The sequence below is a fragment of the Oncorhynchus keta genome, chromosome 7, assembly GCF_023373465.1.
Source record: "Oncorhynchus keta strain PuntledgeMale-10-30-2019 chromosome 7, Oket_V2, whole genome shotgun sequence".
Classification (NCBI taxonomy): domain Eukaryota; kingdom Metazoa; phylum Chordata; class Actinopteri; order Salmoniformes; family Salmonidae; genus Oncorhynchus; species Oncorhynchus keta.
This window is the reverse complement of record NC_068427.1, coordinates 55905246-55925049: the sequence shown is the minus strand read 5'-3', so window position 1 is coordinate 55925049 and position 19804 is coordinate 55905246. Positions and strand designations below refer to the sequence as shown.

At 51.6% G+C, this 19804-nt stretch overlaps 1 protein-coding gene and 1 long non-coding RNA gene across 7 annotated transcripts in view; one reads left to right on the top strand and one right to left on the bottom strand.

The window, feature by feature from the left end:
- The window catches only part of smarcal1 (SWI/SNF related, matrix associated, actin dependent regulator of chromatin, subfamily a-like 1), a gene marked incomplete at its 5' end in the record, with an annotated part of 32657 nt that extends 13741 nt beyond the window's left edge, over positions 1–18916 (top strand). The window contains 11 exon segments of the mRNA XM_052521833.1: positions 1188–1239; positions 1242–1414; positions 1832–1972; positions 11551–11647; positions 11650–11774; positions 11941–12005; positions 12078–12180; positions 13338–13520; positions 14620–14720; positions 14855–14951; positions 18545–18916. Of these exon segments, the coding sequence (XP_052377793.1) occupies positions 1188–1239; positions 1242–1414; positions 1832–1972; positions 11551–11647; positions 11650–11774; positions 11941–12005; positions 12078–12180; positions 13338–13520; positions 14620–14720; positions 14855–14951; positions 18545–18730 (1323 nt within the window).
- Positions 2359–11539, bottom strand: LOC127931262 (uncharacterized). Of its 6 annotated transcripts, XR_008140562.1 has the most exons (14): positions 11407–11539; positions 11163–11345; positions 11044–11104; positions 10803–10985; positions 10501–10619; positions 10022–10143; positions 9610–9728; positions 9366–9487; positions 8823–9304; positions 7731–8642; positions 7133–7312; positions 5641–5884; positions 5168–5286; positions 2359–3013 (listed from the first exon to the last, which is right to left on the bottom strand). It is a non-coding gene; the product is annotated as an uncharacterized LOC127931262 (long non-coding RNA). The 6 variants fall into 6 exon arrangements; XR_008140565.1 differs by lacking the exon at positions 11163–11345 and having other exon boundaries at positions 7731–8581; positions 8939–8999; positions 9427–9674; ... (1 more) ...; positions 10925–11104; positions 11346–11539; XR_008140564.1 differs by lacking the exons at positions 8823–9304; positions 11163–11345 and having other exon boundaries at positions 7731–8581; positions 9427–9674; positions 10029–10143; positions 10925–11104; positions 11346–11539.
- Positions 18917–19804: the final 888 nt, after the last annotated feature.

Below are 19804 nucleotides of genomic sequence, written 5' to 3'. Positions count from 1 at the left end.
TCGACTGTTCCTCTCAGACGTGCTCTAGAATGTGTAGGGCTCTTGTTAACTCGACTGTTCCTCCCAGACGTGCTCTAGAATGTGTAGGACTTGTTAACTCGACTGTTCCTCTCAGACGTGCTCTAGAATGTGTAGGACTCTTGTTAACTCGACTGTTCCTCCCAGACGTGCTCTAGAATGTGTAGGACTCTTGTTAACTCGACTGTTCCTCCCAGACGTGCTCTAGAATGTGTAGGACTCTTGTTAACTTGACTGTTCCTCCCAGACGTGCTCTAGAATGTGTAGGACTTGTTAACTCGACTGTTCCTCTCAGACGTGCTCTAGAATGTGTAGGACTCTTGTTAACTCGACTGTTCCTCTCAGACGTGCTCTAGAATGTGTAGGACTCTTGTTAACTCGACTGTTCCTCTCAGACGTGCTCTAGAATGTGTAGGACTCTTGTTAACTCGACTGGTCCTCCCAGACGTGCTCTTAGAATGTGTTCAGGACTCTTGTTAACTCGACTGTTCCTCTCAGACGTGCTCTAGAATGTGTAGGACTCTTGTTAACTCGACTGGTCCTCCCAGACGTGCTCTAGAATGTGTAGGACTTGTTAACTCGATTGTTCCTCTCAGACGTGCTCTAGAATGTGTAGGACTCTTGTTAACTCGACTGGTCCTCCCAGACGTGCTCTAGAATGTGTAGGACTCTTGTTAACTCGACTGTTCCACCCAGACGTGCTCTAGAATGTGTAGGACTCTTGTTAACTCGACTGTTCCTCCCAGACGTGCTCTAGAATGTGTAGGACTTGTTAACTCGACTGTTCCTCTCAGACGTGCTCTAGAATGTGTAGGACTCTTGTTAACTCGACTGTTCCTCCCAGACGTGCTCTAGAATGTGTAGGACTCTTGTTAACTCGACTGTTCCTCCCAGACGTGCTCTAGAATGTGTAGGACTTGTTAACTCGACTGTTCCTCTCAGACGTGCTCTAGAATGTGTAGGACTCTTGTTAACTCAACTGTTCCTCTCAGACGTGCTCTAGAATGTGTAGGACTCTTGTTAACTCGACTGTTCCTCCCAGACGTGCTCTAGAATGTGTAGGACTGGAGCAGTAACTGTAGTCAGTGACAGTTTGCTCAGCATCCAGTGACCACAGTTGTCAACTCTACAGTATGCCATTGTTCACAGCACTATCTCCTCCTCTCTAGGCCTTCAGGCAGTGGCTGCCCTCTGTGCAGCCTGACCGTATCAATGTGATTGTCAAGGGAAAGACAACCTGAGGGGTGGTCTGGTCAACATCATCAGCTATGATCTACTGAGCAGGATGGACAAGCAGCAGGCCGCTAACCCCTTCAATGTTCTCATAATGGACGAGTCCCACTTTCTGAAGAACATGAAGACTGCCCGCTTTAAGGCTGCCTTGCCACTGCTCAAGGTGTGGAAGATTCTCTTTACTCTCAGGATCCTTGGTATTTAGGCAACAATTTATATATTCTATGTAACGATTTAACAAAGGTAATAGTGAAGTTTTCATTTGATCTCTTAAGACTGTTGGGTTGGACTGTGTTATTATTAGTGTGTTGTCACTGTTTTCAGGTAGCTCAGACTGTGATTAGTTAGTTAGTGTTGTCTTCAGTTTCTACTATGTTCTCAATCTCAGGTAGCTAAGACTGTGATTAGTTAGTTAGTGTTGTCTTCAGTTTCTACTATGTTCTCAATCTCAGGTAGCTCAGACTGTGATTAGTTAGTTAGTGTTGTCTTCAGTTTCTACTATGTTCTCAATCTCAGGTAGCTAAGACTGTGATTAGTTAGTTAGTGTTGTCTTCAGTCTCTACTATGTTCTCAATCTCAGGTAGCTAAGCGTGTGATCCTGCTGTCGGGGACTCCTGCCATGTCCAGACCCTCAGAGCTCTACAGTCAGATCCTGGCTGTCAAGCCCTCCCTGTTCCCCCACTTCCGTGACTTTGGGACCAGGTACTGCAATGCCCGACAGGTAAGTTTAGCCTCCAGTACAGTATCCTAGACCTGTTGCTGTTGCTCTACAGTATCCTAGACCCGCCTGTTGCTCTACAGTATCCTAGACCCGCCTGTTGCTCTACAGTATCCTAGACCCGCCTGTTGCTCTACAGTATCCTAGACCCGCCTGTTGCTCTACAGTATCCTAGACCCGCCTGTTGCTCTAGAGTATCCTAGACCCGCCTGTTCTCCTGCTAGCTGCCGTGGGGTTGGGACTACTCTGGCTCCAGTAACCTAGGACTTGTTGTTCTCCTGCTAGCTGGCGTGGGGTTGGGACTACTCTGGCTCCAGTAACCTAGGACTTGTTGTCCTCCTGCTAGCTGGCGTGGGGTTGGGACTACTCTGGCTCCAGTAACCTAGGACTTGTTCTCCTGCTAGCTGCCGTGGGGTTGGGACTACTCTGGCTCCAGTAACCTAGGACTTGCTGTTCTCCTGCTAGCTGGCGTGGGGTTGGGACTACTCTGGCTCCAGTAACCTAGGACTTGTTGTCCTCCTGCTAGCTGCCGTGGGGTTGGGACTACTCTGGCTCCAGTAACCTAGGACTAGTTCTCCTGCTAGCTGCCGTGGGGTTGGGACTACTCTGGCTCCAGTAACCTAGGACTTGTTCTCCTGCTAGCTGCCGTGGGGTTGGGACTACTCTGGCTCCAGTAACCTAGGACTTGTTGTTCTCCTGCTAGCTGCCGTGGGGTTGGGACTACTCTGGCTCCAGTAACCTAGGACTTGTTGTTCTCCTGCTAGCTGCCGTGGGGTTGGGACTACTCTGGCTCCAGTAACCTAGGACTTGTTGTCCTCCTGCTAGCTGCCGTGGGGTTGGGACTACTCTGGCTCCAGTAACCTAGGACTTGTTGTCCTCCTGCTAGCTGCCGTGGGGTTGGGACTACTCTGGCTCCAGTAACCTAGGACTTGTTGTTCTCCTGCTAGCTGCCGTGGGGTTGGGACTACTCTGGCTCCAGTAACCTAGGACTTGTTGTTCTCCTGCTAGCTGCCGTGGGGTTGGGACTACTCTGGCTCCAGTAACCTAGGACTTGTTCTCCTGCTAGCTGGCGTGGGGTTGGGACTACTCTGACTCCAGTAACCTAGGACTTGCTGTTCTCCTGCTAGCTGGCGTGGGGTTGGGACTACTCTGGCTCCAGCAACCTAGGACTAGTTCTCCTGCTAGCTGCCGTGGGGTTGGGACTACTCTGGCTCCAGTAACCTAGGACTTGTTCTCCTGCTAGCTGCCGTGGGGTTGGGACTACTCTGGCTCCAGTAACCTAGGACTTGTTGTTCTCCTGCTAGCTGCCGTGGGATTGGGACTACTCTGGCTCCAGTAACCTAGGACTTGTTGTTCTCCTGCTAGCTGCCGTGGGGTTGGGACTACTCTGGCTCCAGTAACCTAGGACTAGTTCTCCTGCTAGCTGCCGTGGGGTTGGGACTACTCTGGCTCCAGTAACCTAGGACTTGTTCTCCTGCTAGCTGCCGTGGGGTTGGGACTACTCTGGCTCCAGTAACCTAGGACTTGTTCTCCTGCTAGCTGCCGTGGGGTTGGGACTACTCTGGCTCCAGTAACCTAGGACTTGTTGTTCTCCTGCTAGCTGCCGTGGGGTTGGGACTACTCTGGCTCCAGTAACCTAGGACTTGTTGTTCTCCTGCTAGCTGCCGTGGGGTTGGGACTACTCTGGCTCCAGTAACCTAGGACTTGTTGTCCTCCTGCTAGCTGCCGTGGGGTTGGGACTACTCTGGCTCCAGTAACCTAGGACTTGTTGTCCTCCTGCTAGCTGCCGTGGGGTTGGGACTACTCTGGCTCCAGTAATCTAGGACTTGTTGTTCTCCTGCTAGCTGCCGTGGGGTTGGGACTACTCTGGCTCCAGTAACCTAGGACTTGTTGTTCTCCTGCTAGCTGCCGTGGGGTTGGGACTACTCTGGCTCCAGTAACCTAGGACTTGCTGTTCTCCTGCTAGCTGGCGTGGGGTTGGGACTACTCTGGCTCCAGCAACCTAGGACTAGTTCTCCTGCTAGCTGCCGTGGGGTTGGGACTACTCTGGCTCCAGTAACTTAGGACTTGTTCTCCTGCTAGCTGCCGTGGGGTTGGGACTACTCTGGCTCCAGTAACCTAGGACTTGTTGTTCTCCTGCTAGCTGCCGTGGGGTTGGGACTACTCTGGCTCCAGTAACCTAGGACTTGTTGTTCTCCTGCTAGCTGCCGTGGGGTTGGGACTACTCTGGCTCCAGTAACCTAGGACTTGTTCTCCTGCTAGCTGCCGTGGGGTTGGGACTACTCTGGCTCCAGTAACCTAGGACTTGTTGTTCTCCTGCTAGCTGCCGTGGGGTTGGGACTACTCTGGCTCCAGTAACCTAGGACTTGTTGTTCTCCTGCTAGCTGCCGTGGGGTTGGGACTACTCTGGCTCCAGTAACCTAGGACTTGTTGTTCTCCTGCTAGCTGCCGTGGGGTTGGGACTACTCTGGCTCCAGTAACCTAGGACTTGTTCTCCTGCTAGCTGGCGTGGGGTTGGGACTACTCTGGCTCCAGTAACCTAGGACTAGTTCTCCTGCTAGCTGCCGTGGGGTTGGGACTACTCTGGCTCCAGTAACCTAGGACTTGTTCTCCTGCTAGCTGCCGTGGGGTTGGGACTACTCTGGCTCCAGTAACCTAGGACTAGTTCTCCTGCTAGCTGCCGTGGGGTTGGGACTACTCTGGCTCCAGTAACCTAGGACTTGTTCTCCTGCTAGCTGCCGTGGGGTTGGGACTACTCTGTCTCCAGTAACCTAGGACTTGTTGTTCTCCTGCTAGCTGCCGTGGGGTTGGGACTACTCTGGCTCCAGTAACCTAGGACTTGTTGTTCTCCTGCTAGCTGCCGTGGGGTTGGGACTACTCTGGCTCCAGTAACCTAGGACTTGTTGTCCTCCTGCTAGCTGCCGTGGGGTTGGGACTACTCTGGCTCCAGTAACCTAGGACTTGTTGTCCTCCTGCTAGCTGCCGTGGGGTTGGGACTACTCTGGCTCCAGTAATCTAGGACTTGTTGTTCTCCTGCTAGCTGCCGTGGGGTTGGGACTACTCTGGCTCCAGTAACCTAGGACTTGTTGTTCTCCTGCTAGCTGCCGTGGGGTTGGGACTACTCTGGCTCCAGTAACCTAGGACTTGCTGTTCTCCTGCTAGCTGGCGTGGGGTTGGGACTACTCTGGCTCCAGTAACCTAGGACTTGTTGTTCTCCTGCTAGCTGCCGTGGGGTTGGGACTACTCTGGCTCCAGTAACCTAGGACTTGTTCTCCTGCTAGCTGGCGTGGGGTTGGGACTACTCTGGCTCCAGTAACCTAGGACTAGTTCTCCTGCTAGCTGCCGTGGGGTTGGGACTACTCTGGCTCCAGTAACCTAGGACTTGTTCTCCTGCTAGCTGCCGTGGGGTTGGGACTACTCTGGCTCCAGTAACCTAGGACTAGTTCTCCTGCTAGCTGCCGTGGGGTTGGGACTACTCTGGCTCCAGTAACCTAGGACTTGTTCTCCTGCTAGCTGCCGTGGGGTTGGGACTACTCTGGCTCCAGTAACCTAGGACTTGTTGTTCTCCTGCTAGCTGCCGTGGGGTTGGGACTACTCTGGCTCCAGTAACCTAGGACTTGTTGTTCTCCTGCTAGCTGCCGTGGGGTTGGGACTACTCTGGCTCCAGTAACCTAGGACTTGTTGTCCTCCTGCTAGCTGCCGTGGGGTTGGGACTACTCTGGCTCCAGTAACCTAGGACTTGTTGTCCTCCTGCTAGCTGCCGTGGGGTTGGGACTACTCTGGCTCCAGTAACCTAGGACTTGTTGTTCTCCTGCTAGCTGCCGTGGGGTTGGGACTACTCTGGCTCCAGTAACCTAGGACTTGTTGTTCTCCTGCTAGCTGCCGTGGGGTTGGGACTACTCTGGCTCCAGTAACCTAGGACTTGCTGTTCTCCTGCTAGCTGGCGTGGGGTTGGGACTACTCTGGCTCCAGCAACCTAGGACTAGTTCTCCTGCTAGCTGCCGTGGGGTTGGGACTACTCTGGCTCCAGTAACTTAGGACTTGTTCTCCTGCTAGCTGCCGTGGGGTTGGGACTACTCTGGCTCCAGTAACCTAGGACTTGTTGTTCTCCTGCTAGCTGCCGTGGGGTTGGGACTACTCTGGCTCCAGTAACCTAGGACTTGTTGTTCTCCTGCTAGCTGCCGTGGGGTTGGGACTACTCTGGCTCCAGTAACCTAGGACTTGTTGTTCTCCTGCTAGCTGCCGTGGGGTTGGGACTACTCTGGCTCCAGTAACCTAGGACTTGTTGTTCTCCTGCTAGCTGCCGTGGGGTTGGGACTACTCTGGCTCCAGTAACCTAGGACTTGTTGTTCTCCTGCTAGCTGCCGTGGGGTTGGGACTACTCTGGCTCCAGTAACCTAGGACCTGTTGTTCTCCTGCTAGCTGCCGTGTGGTTGGGACTACTCTGGCTCCAGTAACCTAGGACTTGTTCTCCTGCTAGCTGCCGTGGGGTTGGGACTACTCTGGCTCCAGTAACCTAGGACTTGTTGTTCTCCTGCTAGCTGCCGTGGGGTTGGGACTACTCTGGCTCCAGTAACCTAGGACTTGTTGTTCTCCTGCTAGCTGCCGTGGGGTTGGGACTACTCTGGCTCCAGTAACCTAGGACTTGTTCTCCTGCTAGCTGCCGTGGGGTTGGGACTACTCTGGCTCCAGTAACCTAGGACTTGTTGTTCTCCTGCTAGCTGCCGTGGGGTTGGGACTACTCTGGCTCCAGTAACCTAGGACTTGTTGTTCTCCTGCTAGCTGCCGTGGGGTTGGGACTACTCTGGCTCCAGTAACCTAGGACTTGTTGTTCTCCTGCTAGCTGCCGTGGGGTTGGGACTACTCTGGCTCCAGTAACCTAGGACTTGTTCTCCTGCTAGCTGCCGTGGGGTTGGGACTACTCTGGCTCCAGTAACCTAGGACTTGTTCTCCTGCTAGCTGCCGTGGGGTTGGGTCTGGGTAACTAGGACTTGTTCTCCTGCTAGCTCCGTGGGGTTGGGACTACTCTGGCTCCAGTAACCTAGGACTTGTTGTTCTCCTGCTAGCTGCCGTGGGGTTGGGACTACTCTGGCTCCGGTAACCTAGGACTTGTTGTTCTCCTGCTAGCTGCCGTGGGGTTGGGACTACTCTGGCTCCAGTAACCTAGGACTTGTTGTTCTCCTGCTAGCTGCCGTGGGGTTGGGACTACTCTGGCTCCAGTAACCTAGGACTTGTTCTCCTGCTAGCTGGCGTGGGGTTGGGACTACTCTGGCTCCAGTAACCTAGGACTTGTTGTCCTCCTGCTAGCTGCCGTGGGGTTGGGACTACTCTGGCTCCAGTAACCTAGGACTTGTTCTCCTGCTAGCTGCCGTGGGGTTGGGACTACTCTGGCTCCAGTAACCTAGGACTTGTTGTTCTCCTGCTAGCTGCCGTGGGGTTGGGACTACTCTGGCTCCAGTAACCTAGGACTTGTTGTTCTCCTGCTAGCTGCCGTGGGGTTGGGACTACTCTGGCTCCAGTAACCTAGGACTTGTTGTTCTCCTGCTAGCTGCCGTGGGGTTGGGACTACTCTGGCTCCAGTAACCTAGGACTTGTTCTCCTGCTAGCTGGCGTGGGGTTGGGACTACTCTGGCTCCAGTAACCTAGGACTTGTTGTCCTCCTGCTAGCTGCCGTGGGGTTGGGACTACTCTGGCTCCAGTAACCTAGGACTTGTCCTCCTGCTAGCTGCCGTGGGTTTGGGACTACTCTGGCTCCAGTAACCTAGGACTTGCTGTTCTCCTGCTAGCTGCCGTGGGGTTGGGACTACTCTGGCTCCAGTAACCTAGGACTTGCTGTTCTCCTGCTAGCTGCCGTGGGGTTGGGACTACTCTGGCTCCAGTAACCTAGGACTTGTTGTTCTCCTGCTAGCTGGCGTGGGGTTGGGACTACTCTGGCTCCAGTAACCTAGGACTTGTTGTTCTCCTGCTAGCTGCTGTGGGGTTGGGACTACTCTGGCTCCAGTAACCTAGGACTTGTTGTCCTCCTGCTAGCTGCCGTGGGGTTGGGACTACTCTGGCTCCAGTAACCTTGGACTTGTTCTCCTGCTAGCTGCCGTGGGGTTGGGACTACTCTGGCTCCAGTAACCTAGGACTTGTTGTTCTCCTGCTAGCTGCCGTGGGGTTGGGACTACTCTGGCTCCAGTAACCTAGGACTTGTTGTTCTCCTGCCAGCTGCCGTGGGGTTGGGACTACTCTGGCTCCAGTAACCTAGGACTTGTTGTTCTCCTGCTAGCTGGCGTGGGGTTGGGACTACTCTGGCTCCAGTAACCTAGGACTTGTTGTTTTCCTGCTAGCTGCCGTGGGGTTGGGACTACTCTGGCTCCAGTAACCTTGGACTTGTTGTCCTCCTGCTAGCTGCCGTGGGGTTGGGACTACTCTGGCTCCAGTAACCTAGGACCTGTTGTTCTCCTGCTAGCTGCCGTGGGGTTGGGACTACTCTGGCTCCAGTAACCTAGGACCTGTTGTTCTCCTGCTAGCTGCCGTGGGGTTGGGACTACTCTGGCTCCAGTAACCTAGGACCTGTTGTTCTCCTGCTAGCTGCCGTGGGGTTGGGACTACTCTGGCTCCAGTAACCTAGGACTTGTTGTTCTCCTGCTAGCTGGCGTGGGGTTGGGACTACTCTGGCTCCAGTAACCTAGGACTTGTTGTTCTCCTGCTAGCTGCCGTGGGGTTGGGACTACTCTGGCTCCAGTAACCTAGGACTTGTTGTTCTCCTGCTAGCTGCCGTGGGGTTGGGACTACTCTGGCTCCAGTAACCTAGGACTTGTCCTCCTGCTAGCTGCCGTGGGGTTGGGACTACTCTGGCTCCAGTAACCTAGGACCTGTTCTCCTGCTAGCTGCCGTGGGGTTGGGACTACTCTGGCTCCAGTAACCTAGGACTTGTTCTCCTGCTAGCTGCCGTGGGGTTGGGACTACTCTGGCTCCAGTAACCTAGGACCTGTTGTTCTCCTGCTAGCTGCCGTGGGGTTGGGACTACTCTGGCTCCAGTAACCTAGGACTTGTTGTTCTCCTGCTAGCTGGCGTGGGGTTGGGACTACTCTGGCTCCAGTAACCTAGGACCTGTTGTTCTCCTGCTAGCTGGCGTGGGGTTGGGACTACTCTGGCTCCAGTAACCTAGGACCTGTTGTTCTCCTGCTAGCTGGCGTGGGGTTGGGACTACTCTGGCTCCAGTAACCTAGGACCTGTTGTTCTCCTGCTAGCTGGCGTGGGGTTGGGACTACTCTGGCTCCAGTAACCTAGGACTTGTTGTCCTCCTGCTAGCTGCCGTGGGGTTGGGACTACTCTGGCTCCAGTAACCTAGGACTTGCTGTTCTCCTGCTAGCTGCCGTGGGGTTGGGACCACTCTGGCTCCAGTAACCTAGGACTTGCTGTTCTCCTGCTAGCTGCCGTGGGGTTGGGACTACTCTGGCTCCAGTAACCTAGGACCTGTTGTTCTCCTGCTAGCTGCCGTGGGGTTGGGACTACTCTGGCTCCAGTAACCTAGGACTTGTTGTTCTCCTGCTAGCTGGCGTGGGGTTGGGACTACTCTGGCTCCAGTAACCTAGGACCTGTTGTTCTCCTGCTAGCTGGCGTGGGGTTGGGACTACTCTGGCTCCAGTAACCTAGGACTTGTTCTCCTGCTAGCTGCCGTGGGGTTGGGACTACTCTGGCTCCAGTAACCTAGGACCTGTTGTTCTCCTGCTAGCTGGCGTGGGGTTGGGACTACTCTGGCTCCAGTAACCTAGGACTTGTTCTCCTGCTAGCTGCCGTGGGGTTGGGACTACTCTGGCTCCAGTAACCTAGGACTTGTTGTCCTCCTGCTAGCTGCCGTGGGGTTGGGACTACTCTGGCTCCAGTAACCTAGGACTTGCTGTTCTCCTGCTAGCTGCCGTGGGGTTGGGACTACTCTGGCTCCATTAACCTAGGACTTGTTCTCCTGCTAGCTGCCGTGGGGTTGGGTCTACTCTGGCTCCAGTAACCTAGGACTTGTTCTCCTGCTAGCCGTGGGGTTGGGACTACTCTGGCTCCAGTAACCTAGGACTTGTTGTCCTCCTGCTAGCTGCCGTGGGGTTGGGACTACTCTGGCTCCAGTAACCTAGGACTTGTTGTTCTCCTGCTAGCTGGCGTGGGGTTGGGACTACTCTGGCTCCAGTAACCTTGGACTTGTTGTCCTCCTGCTAGCTGCCGTGGGGTTGGGACTACTCTGGCTCCAGTAACCTAGGACTTGTTGTTCTCCTGCTAGCTGCCGTGGGGTTGGGACTACTCTGGCTCCAGTAACCTAGGACCTGTTGTTCTCCTGCTAGCTGCCGTGGGGTTGGGACTACTCTGGCTCCAGTAACCTAGGACTTGTCCTCCTGCTAGCTGCCGTGGGGTTGGGACTACTCTGGCTCCAGTAACCTAGGACCTGTTCTCCTGCTAGCTGCCGTGGGGTTGGGACTACTCTGGCTCCAGTAACCTAGGACTTGTTCTCCTGCTAGCTGCCGTGGGGTTGGGACTACTCTGGCTCCAGTAACCTAGGACCTGTTGTTCTCCTGCTAGCTGGCGTGGGGTTGGGACTACTCTGGCTCCAGTAACCTAGGACTTGTTCTCCTGCTAGCTGCCGTGGGGTTGGGACTACTCTGGCTCCAGTAACCTAGGACTTGTTGTCCTCCTGCTAGCTGCCGTGGGGTTGGGACTACTCTGGCTCCATTAACCTAGGACTTGCTGTTCTCCTGCTAGCTGCCGTGGGGTTGGGACCACTCTGGCTCCAGTAACCTAGGACTTGCTGTTCTCCTGCTAGCTGCCGTGGGGTTGGGACTACTCTGGCTCCAGTAACCTAGGACCTGTTGTTCTCCTGCTAGCTGCCGTGGGGTTGGGACTACTCTGGCTCCAGTAACCTAGGACTTGTTGTTCTCCTGCTAGCTGGCGTGGGGTTGGGACTACTCTGGCTCCAGTAACCTAGGACCTGTTGTTCTCCTGCTAGCTGGCGTGGGGTTGGGACTACTCTGGCTCCAGTAACCTAGGACTTGTTCTCCTGCTAGCTGCCGTGGGGTTGGGACTACTCTGGCTCCAGTAACCTAGGACCTGTTGTTCTCCTGCTAGCTGGCGTGGGGTTGGGACTACTCTGGCTCCAGTAACCTAGGACTTGTTCTCCTGCTAGCTGCCGTGGGGTTGGGACTACTCTGGCTCCAGTAACCTAGGACTTGTTGTCCTCCTGCTAGCTGCCGTGGGGTTGGGACTACTCTGGCTCCAGTAACCTAGGACTTGCTGTTCTCCTGCTAGCTGCCGTGGGGTTGGGACTACTCTGGCTCCAGTAACCTAGGACTTGCTGTTCTCCTGCTAGCTGCCGTGGGGTTGGGACTACTCTGGCTCCAGTAACCTAGGACTTGTTGTCCTCCTGCTAGCTGCCGTGGGGTTGGGACTACTCTGGCTCCAGTAACCTAGGACTTGTTGTTCTCCTGCTAGCTGGCGTGGGGTTGGGACTACTCTGGCTCCAGTAACCTAGGACCTGTTGTTCTCCTGCTAGCTGCCGTGGGGTTGGGACTACTCTGGCTCCAGTAACCTAGGACTTGTTCTCCTGCTAGCTGCCGTGGGGTTGGGACTACTCTGGCTCCAGTAACCTAGGAGAACTGAAGCTGATGTTAGAGGAGAGTCTAATGCTACGCCGTCTCAAGTCAGAGGTCCCTCTCAGCTTCCTGCCAAGCAACGCAAGGTTGTCACCGTGACCACAGACGGTATCAACACCCGCATCAAGGCAGCTCTGTCTGCCGCAGCCAATGATCTGACCAAGGGACAACACAACAACAACGTGAGTCCAGGGAAGGGGATTATTACTAAAAACGATACTCTTACAGCTAATTTTGACGCTAGATGAGGCGTGTTTCTAGAGAGCATTCCATAGTTAACGTTCATCTAGTTTCACCTTGTCTTGTTAAACTCATTCGTCTCCTGTTGGGTTTTTTGTTCTGTTCCAGAAGATGAAGCAGGCTCTTCTGGTGTTCTTTAACCACACTGCTGAGGCCAAGATTAAAGCCATCATGTGAGTTGAAAGTGTTTACCCCACATTGACTGCTGAGAGCTGTTTTAAACCAGTTCTGTTTTTGTTACTCAGGGAGTACATCATGGACATGCTAGAGTGCGGAAGAGAGAAGTTCCTGGTGTTTGCTCATCACAAGCTGGTCCTGGACTTTATCACCAAGGAGTTGGGAGAGAAGGTGAGAAGAACAGGATGCTAAACAGACTTAAAGTTTATCCACACGAGAGAAAGACTTTGGTTTAGATGACTCACTTTTCTAGTAAATATTGAAATCCGTACATATTTATGCCTTATGCCACGAGAGGTTTTAGTTTATCTTTAGGTAGATTACTTGCTTTTCTTCTAAATATTTTAAACATGAACAAAAATAGCATAAATAGGAAAGTGTACCCGTTTCAGTTGAGGACCAGGATGTTTACAGCTGTGCCATACAGATTGAAAAATAGCTGAAAATAGATTTTTGATGCATCGATTCTATGGCAAAGGGTGTATGAGTTGATATGTAAAACAACGTGAGATTCATAACTTCAAGCTAAAATTATTGTACAGAATTCTTGCCACCAACAAAATTTTGAATATTTGGGGCATACAGTCATTGCAGCTCTGCATATTTTGTTGTGAGGACACAGAATCAATAGACCGTTTATTTTGGTATTGCCCTCAGGCAGCCTGTTTCTGGTCTCATGTTCAGGAATGGCTGAAAATGAACAGCATTGATCTAAAATTTGACCCTAGAAATAGTACTGTTAGGAGATCTGGAGAGACCGGGTCAGTCAATTACTAATATACTAATACTCTTAGTAAAAGTATTTATCTTCAACTCCCAATCTGTGGATTCTGTTCGATTCGATAGATTGAAATTGTACGTTAAACATCACAGCAAAGTTAAAAGAAAACAAATCATTAAGTTATTTACATTGTTTTCTTTTGTCTTTATCTTTTTTTTCTCTTTTGTTGTTTGTTGGTGCATTGTGGGATGTGGACTTGGGGGTGTCTTGGGTGTGGGGAATGGAGGGAGAGGTTATTTTTTTGGGAGGGGTGGGTGAGGACAAGGATGGTTGAGAGGTAGCTCTTGGAGAACTGTGAAGGGGGGTCTTGGAGGGCTGGTGGCTGATTCAGGTCCCTGTTTTGGATCTTGTGGGGATCTGTCGAAGTGCCCTTGAGCAGGGAGGTTGACCCTGGCCTGTCCTGTGGGTCGCTCTGTATGGAAATCTGTTAGATGACTGAATGTGAATGTTGAGCGGCTTCACTGCAGGCAGAATGTATATTTTAATATTCAATAAAAAAGATGAAACATGACTGTCTTGTGTGTTTCTGTTGCTCATGTCATTTCAGGGTATCGACTACATCCGTATAGACGGCTCCACGCCGTCGTTAGAGCGGCAGCAACTGTGTGACCGGTTCCAGCTCACTGACGAGAGCTGTGTAGCGGTGCTCTCTATCACTGCAGCTAACATGGGCATCACCCTGCACTCCGCTGCTTTGGTGGTGTTTGCTGAGCTATTCTGGAACCCTGGGGTAAGGTCTTGACCAACCGTTTAACCCCCTAGAGTCGGCCTTCGCCGAAATGTAATTAGCATAATATGAAAATCCCCTTCAAAATCGGTCAGTTTACGATGGTCGTCTGCGTCTCAATCAACTGCATCCGCTATGTAACACTTCCTGTGGTGAAACGACAGACTGCATCCGCTATGTAACACTTCCTGTGGTGAAACGACAGACTGCATCCGCTATGTAACACTTCCTGTGGTGAAACAACAGAATGCATCCGCTATGTAACACTTCCTGTGGTGAAACAACAGACTGCATCCGCTATGTAACACTTCCTGTGGTGAAACAACAGACTGCATCCGCTATGTAACACTTCCTGTGGTGAAACGACAGACTGCATCCGCTATGTAACACTTCCTGTGGTGAAACAACAGAATGCATCCGCTATGTAACACTTCCTGTGGTGAAACAGACTGCATCCGCTATGTAACACTTCCTGTGGTGAAACAACAGACTGCATCCGCTATGTAACACTTCCTGTGGTGAAACAACAGACTGCATCCGCTATGTAACACTTCCTGTGGTGAAACAGACTGCATCCGCTATGTAACACTTCCTGTGGTGAAACAACAGACTGCATCCACTATGTAACACTTCCTGTGGTGAAACAACCAACGTGTTCGTGAGAGTCTCACCTTTCTACAGAGGGGTCCTATTAGTGTGTAGCCTGAACTGTTGGGACGTGAGAGTCTCACCTTTCCACAGAGGGGTCATATTAGTGTGTAGCCTGAACTGTTGGGACGTGAGAGTCTCACCTTTCCACAGAGGGGTCATATTAGTGTGTAGCCTGAACCGTTGGGACCCGACAGACAGAAGTTGGCAGATCGGCTGTTCTTAGTAGTCTTAGGGTAATGACCTGTCTAACCTCTAACCCCGGCTCTGGGGGAAGGTTCCTGACCTCTAACCCCTTACCCAGTGGTGTCACCAAACAGAGTATCAGGGTCTTGGTTGACAGAAAAGTTGTGAATACTAGTGAAACCTCCAGCATGCTACAGCTGCTCTGTGTTCATATATCCTCCTATACTGTCTACCATCCTCCTAATGATGCCCTCTGGAATCTTATCAGATAATGATCCAGGCTGAGGACAGAGTGCACCGTATCGGTCAGACCAGCAATGTGGACATTCACTACCTGGTCGCCAAGGGAACCGCAGATGACTACCTGTGGTACGCCGGCTCCTCCTCTTTAATCAGTCTGAACTAACCTCTATACTCTAATATCTATTCGGTTGATAGTTCTGAAGGAACCATTTGTCCAAATGGGACAATACAGATATTGATTGATTTTTGTATCTCTGTAGGCCCATGATCCAGGAGAAGATGCATGTTCTGGAGCAGGTGGGCCTATCAGAATCCAACCTGTCAGAGAAGGCGGAGTCTGCCAGCTTCCACTCCAAGGTGAGGGGCACTGTTGGTGTTTGGTACACAGCTACTCTAGTCATGGAATAGTCAGGTTGGCTGTTGACCTGTCAGGCTCCTACACTACATCACTGGCATGGTTTAGGTCCTCTCAACCCCTTAGAGGACAAAGTAAACACCAATAAACCTTCAACCTATGGTGAATCATTTCTATTGGTCTCTTCCAAGATGACAATGCCCCCCATCAACAGGGGTCAATTGAGTCAATTCTTTTGGATGAGATGGGTCCCATTTATGTCTGAGGAAAACCAAGCACTGCATTATGAACCTGTACAGTAAGAACCTCAAACCAACGGTCCAGCACGGTAGTGGTAGTGTGATGGTTTAGGGAGGCTTTGCTGCCTCAGGACCTGGACGACTTGCCTTAATAGAAGGAACCATGAATTCTGCTCTGTATCAGAGAATTGTACAGGAGAATGTCAGGCCAACCGTCTGTGAGCTGAAGCAGAGCTGGGTAATGCAGTAAGACAATGATCCAAAACACACAATCAAGTCTACATGAAAATGGTTAAAAAGCAACACATTTGAAGTTTTGGAATGGCCTTGTCAAAGTCCAGATCTAATCCCAACTGAGATGTTGTGGCAGGACTTGAAATGACCAGTTCATGCTGGAAAACCCTCACATGTTGCTGAAGTAGTTCTGCATGGAAGAACCAAACCACAGTGATGTGAGAGACTGGTCAACAACTACAGGAAGTGTTTGCATTCTATTATTCTCACTCCTAATTCTATACCAAGTACCCCCAGACATACTGGTGCCCGGTTGAGAACCCCAGACGTACTGGTACCCCGGTTGAGTACCCCAGACGTACTGGTGCCCTGGTTGAGTACCCCCAGACGTACTGGTGCCCTGGTTGAGTACCCCAGACGTACTGGTGCCCCGGTTGAGAACCCCCAGACGTACTGGTACCCGGTTGAGTACCCCCAGACGTACTGGTGCCCTGGTTGAGTACCCCCAGACGTACTGGTGCCCCGGTTGAGAACCCCCAGACGTACTGGTACCCGGTTGAGTACCCCAGACGTACTGGTGCCCCGGTTGAGAACCCCAGACGTACTGGTGCCCTGGTTGAGTACCCCCAGACGTACTGGTGCCCCGGTTGAGTACCCCCAGACGAACTGGTGCCCTGGTTGAGAACCCCCAGACGTACTGGTGCCCTGGTTGAGTACCCCCAGACGTACTGGTGCCCTGGTTGAGTACCCCCAGACGTACTGGTGCCCTGGTTGAGTACCCCAGACGTACTGGTGCCCTGGTTGAGTACCCCAGACGTACTGGTGCCCCGGTTGAGAACCCCAGACGTACTGGTACCCCGGTTGAGTACCCCCAGACGTACTGGTGCCCCGGTTGAGTACCCCCAGACGTACTGGTGCCCGGGTTGAGTACCCCCAGACGTACTGGTGCCCCGGTTGAGTACCCCAGACGTACTGGTGCCCTGGTTGAGAACCCCAGACGTACTGGTGCCCTGGTTGAGTACCCCCAGACGTACTGGTGCCCTGGTTGAGTACCCCCAGGCGTACTGGTGCCCTGGTTGAGTACCCCCAGGCGTACTGGTGCCCTGGTTGAGTACCCCAGGCGTACTGGTGCCCTGGTTGAGAACCCCAGGCGTACTGGTGCCCCGGTTGAGAACCCCGACGTACTGGTGCCCCGGTTGAGTACCCCCCGACGTACTGGTGCCCCGGTTGAGTACCCCGACGTACTGGTGCCCTGGTTGAGTACCCCCGACGTACTGGTGCCCCGGTTGAGAACCCACAGGCGTACTGGTGCCCCGGTTGAGAACCCCCAGGTGTACTGGTGCCCCGGTTGAGAACCCCCAGGTGTACTGGTGCCCCGGTTGAGAACCCCCAGGCGTACTGGTGCCCCGGTTGAGAACCCCAGGCGTACTGGTGCCCCGGTTGAGAACCCCCAGGCGTACTGGTGCCCCGGTTGAGAACCCCAGGCGTACTGGTGCCCCGGTTGAGAACCCCTGGTGCCCTGGTTGAGTACCCCCAGACGTACTGGTGCCCAGGTTGAGTACCCCCAGACGTACTGGTGCCGTGGTTGAGTACCCCCAGACGTACTGGTGCCCTGGTTGAGTACCCCCAGACGTACTGGTGCCCTGGTTGAGTACCCCCAGACGTACTGGTGCCCTGGTTGAGAACCCCAGACGTACTGGTGCCCTGGTTGAGTACCCCCAGACGTACTGGTGCCCTGGTTGAGTACCCCCAGACGTACTGGTGCCCTGGTTGAGACCCCCAGACGTACTGGTGCCCTGGTTGAGTACCCCCAGACGTACTGGTGCCCCGGTTGAGAACCACTTTTATAGAGAATAGGGTGCCATTTGAGAGGCAGACAAAGTGTGTGTGTGTGTTGTGAAGTGTGAGTGCGTTATGAAGTGTGAGTGCGTTATGAAGTGTGAGTGCGTTATGAAGTGTGAGTGCGTTATGAAGTGTGAGTGCGTTATGAAGTGTGAGTGCGTTATGAAGTGTGAGTGCGTTATGAAGTGTGAGTGCGTTATGAAGTGTGAGTGCGTTATGAAGTGTGAGTGCGTTATGAAGTGTGAGTGCGTTATGAAGTGTGAGTGCGTTATGAAGTGTGAGTGCGTTATGAAGTGTGAGTGCGTTATGAAGTGTGAGTGCGTTATGAAGTGAGTGTGTGTGTGTGTGTTATGAAGTGTGTGTGTGTTATGAAGTGTGTGTGTGTGTGTGTGTGTGTGTGTGTGTGTGTTATGAAGTGTGTGTTATGAAGTGTGTGTGTGTGTGTATGAAGTGTGTGTATGAAGTGTGTATGAAGTGTGTGTGTGTATGAAGTGTGTGTGTGTGTGTATGAAGTGTGTGTGTGTGTGTGTGTGTGTGTGTGTGTGTGTGTGTGTGTGTGTGTGTGTGTGTGTGTGTGTGTGTGTGTGTGTGTGTGTGTGTGTGTGTGTGTGTGTGTTATGAAGTGTGAGTGTGTGTTATGAAGTGTGAGTGTGTGTTATGGTGTGCGTGTGTGTGTGTTATGAAGTGTGTGTGTTATGAAGTGTGTGTGTGTGTTATGGTGTGCGTGTGTTATGAAGTGTGTGTGTGTGTGTGTGTGTGTGTGTGTGTTATGAAGTGTGTGTGTGTTATGAAGTGTGTGTGTGTTATGAAGTGTGTGTGTGTGTTATGAAGTGTGTGTGTGTTATGAAGTGTGTGTGTGTGTGTGTGTGTGTTATGAAGTGTGTGTGTGTTATGAAGTGTGAGTGTGTTATGAAGTGTGAGTGTGTTATGAAGTGTGAGTGTGTTATGAAGTGTGTGTGTGTTATGAAGTGTGAGTGTGTTATGAAGTGTGAGTGTGTTATGAAGTGTGAGTGTGTGTTATGAAGAGTGTGTGTGTTATGAAGTGTGTGTGTGTGTTATGAAGTGTGTGAGTGTGTGTGTGTTATGAAGTGTGTGTGTGTGTGTGTGTTATGAAGAGTGTGAGTGTGTGTTATGAAGTGTGTGTGTGTTATGAAGTGTGTGTGTGTTATGAAGTGTGTGTTATGAAGTGTGAGTGTGTGTTATGAAGAGTGTGTGTGTGTTATGAAGTGTGTGTTATGAAGTGTGAGTGCGTTATGAAGAGTGTGTGTTATGTATTTCAGGACTCCCAGCAGAGGAGGATCACAGAGATGTTCCAGAGGTCGTTCACCGAGGGGGAGGATGATATGGATGAAGCTCTCCTATTGGAGGCTGTGGGGGCCTGGGATGACCCTAGCAACCAAACAGGATGTGATGTAGAAGAGAGCCCCAGCAAAAAGAGACGCATAGAGGACTACTTTGACAGATAATTGCTGGAGAAAATCAAGTGAAGTCCCATGTATACCTATGGTCTACTATCATAATGAAACTAATTATCATGAGTAGTGTACTTTGTTGGATCAGCTGTTTCTGGGTATTATTTTTCATCTTTGTAAATATTGCTCTCAACAAACTTTTTCTTTGCAACCAAAGTAAAATAAATGGAATTTTTGAAATTACTGTTTCAAGTTGTATTAGTAGTATGTACAGCGTCTTAACGAAATGCTTGCAGGCTCCTTCTCAACAAGGCAACAGCGATAAGAAATATTCAAAGATAAGAATACACACACAAAGTAAATGGCGCCGTAGAATATAAATATATTTATTTTTTGCTTAAGCATAGATGCTCTTTCCATAGTTGTTCAGTAGGATTCAGATCAGGACTCTTAGAATGACACTTCAGAATAGTCCAATGTTTTCTTAACTGTGGGTGCTTTTATCTGTGTGTTTTGGGTCATTATCCTGTTGGAGGACCCATGACCTGAGACAGAGCTTTCTGACACTGGGCAGTATGTTTCGCTCCAGAATGCCATGATAGTCTTGTCATTTCATTCTTCCTTGCACAGATTCAAGGCACCCTGTGCCAGGCGCAGCACAGCGGCCCCCAGCCCCCTCTCCATGTTTCACTGTAGGAGTGGTGGTCTTTCCTTTGAAAACTTAATTTCTTCATCTGTGAACATAGATCTGATGTGACTTGTTAAAAAGCTCCAGTTTTGACTCCTCTGTCCAAAGGACATTTCTCCCAGAAGGATTGTGTCAATATGCATTTTATCAAATTCCAGTCTGGCTTTTCTATTTATTTTTTATTTCAAAAGTGGAGACCTTCTCTTCTGTGGAGCCGCTCAAAAGCGACGGATGGTGCGATCAGAAACTGACGTTCCTTCACCTTGAGTTCTCCTTCGGTTCTTCCACCTCCTTTACTTGGACTTATTAAAAACACTTTGTTATATTATGAGGTTGTTCTCTTTTCCAAGTTGACAAATTAATGACTTGAACCTTTTGGACAATACGTAGATACGATTGGCTGTTAATGAAGTCATTTTTGGTGATTTATAATACAATAT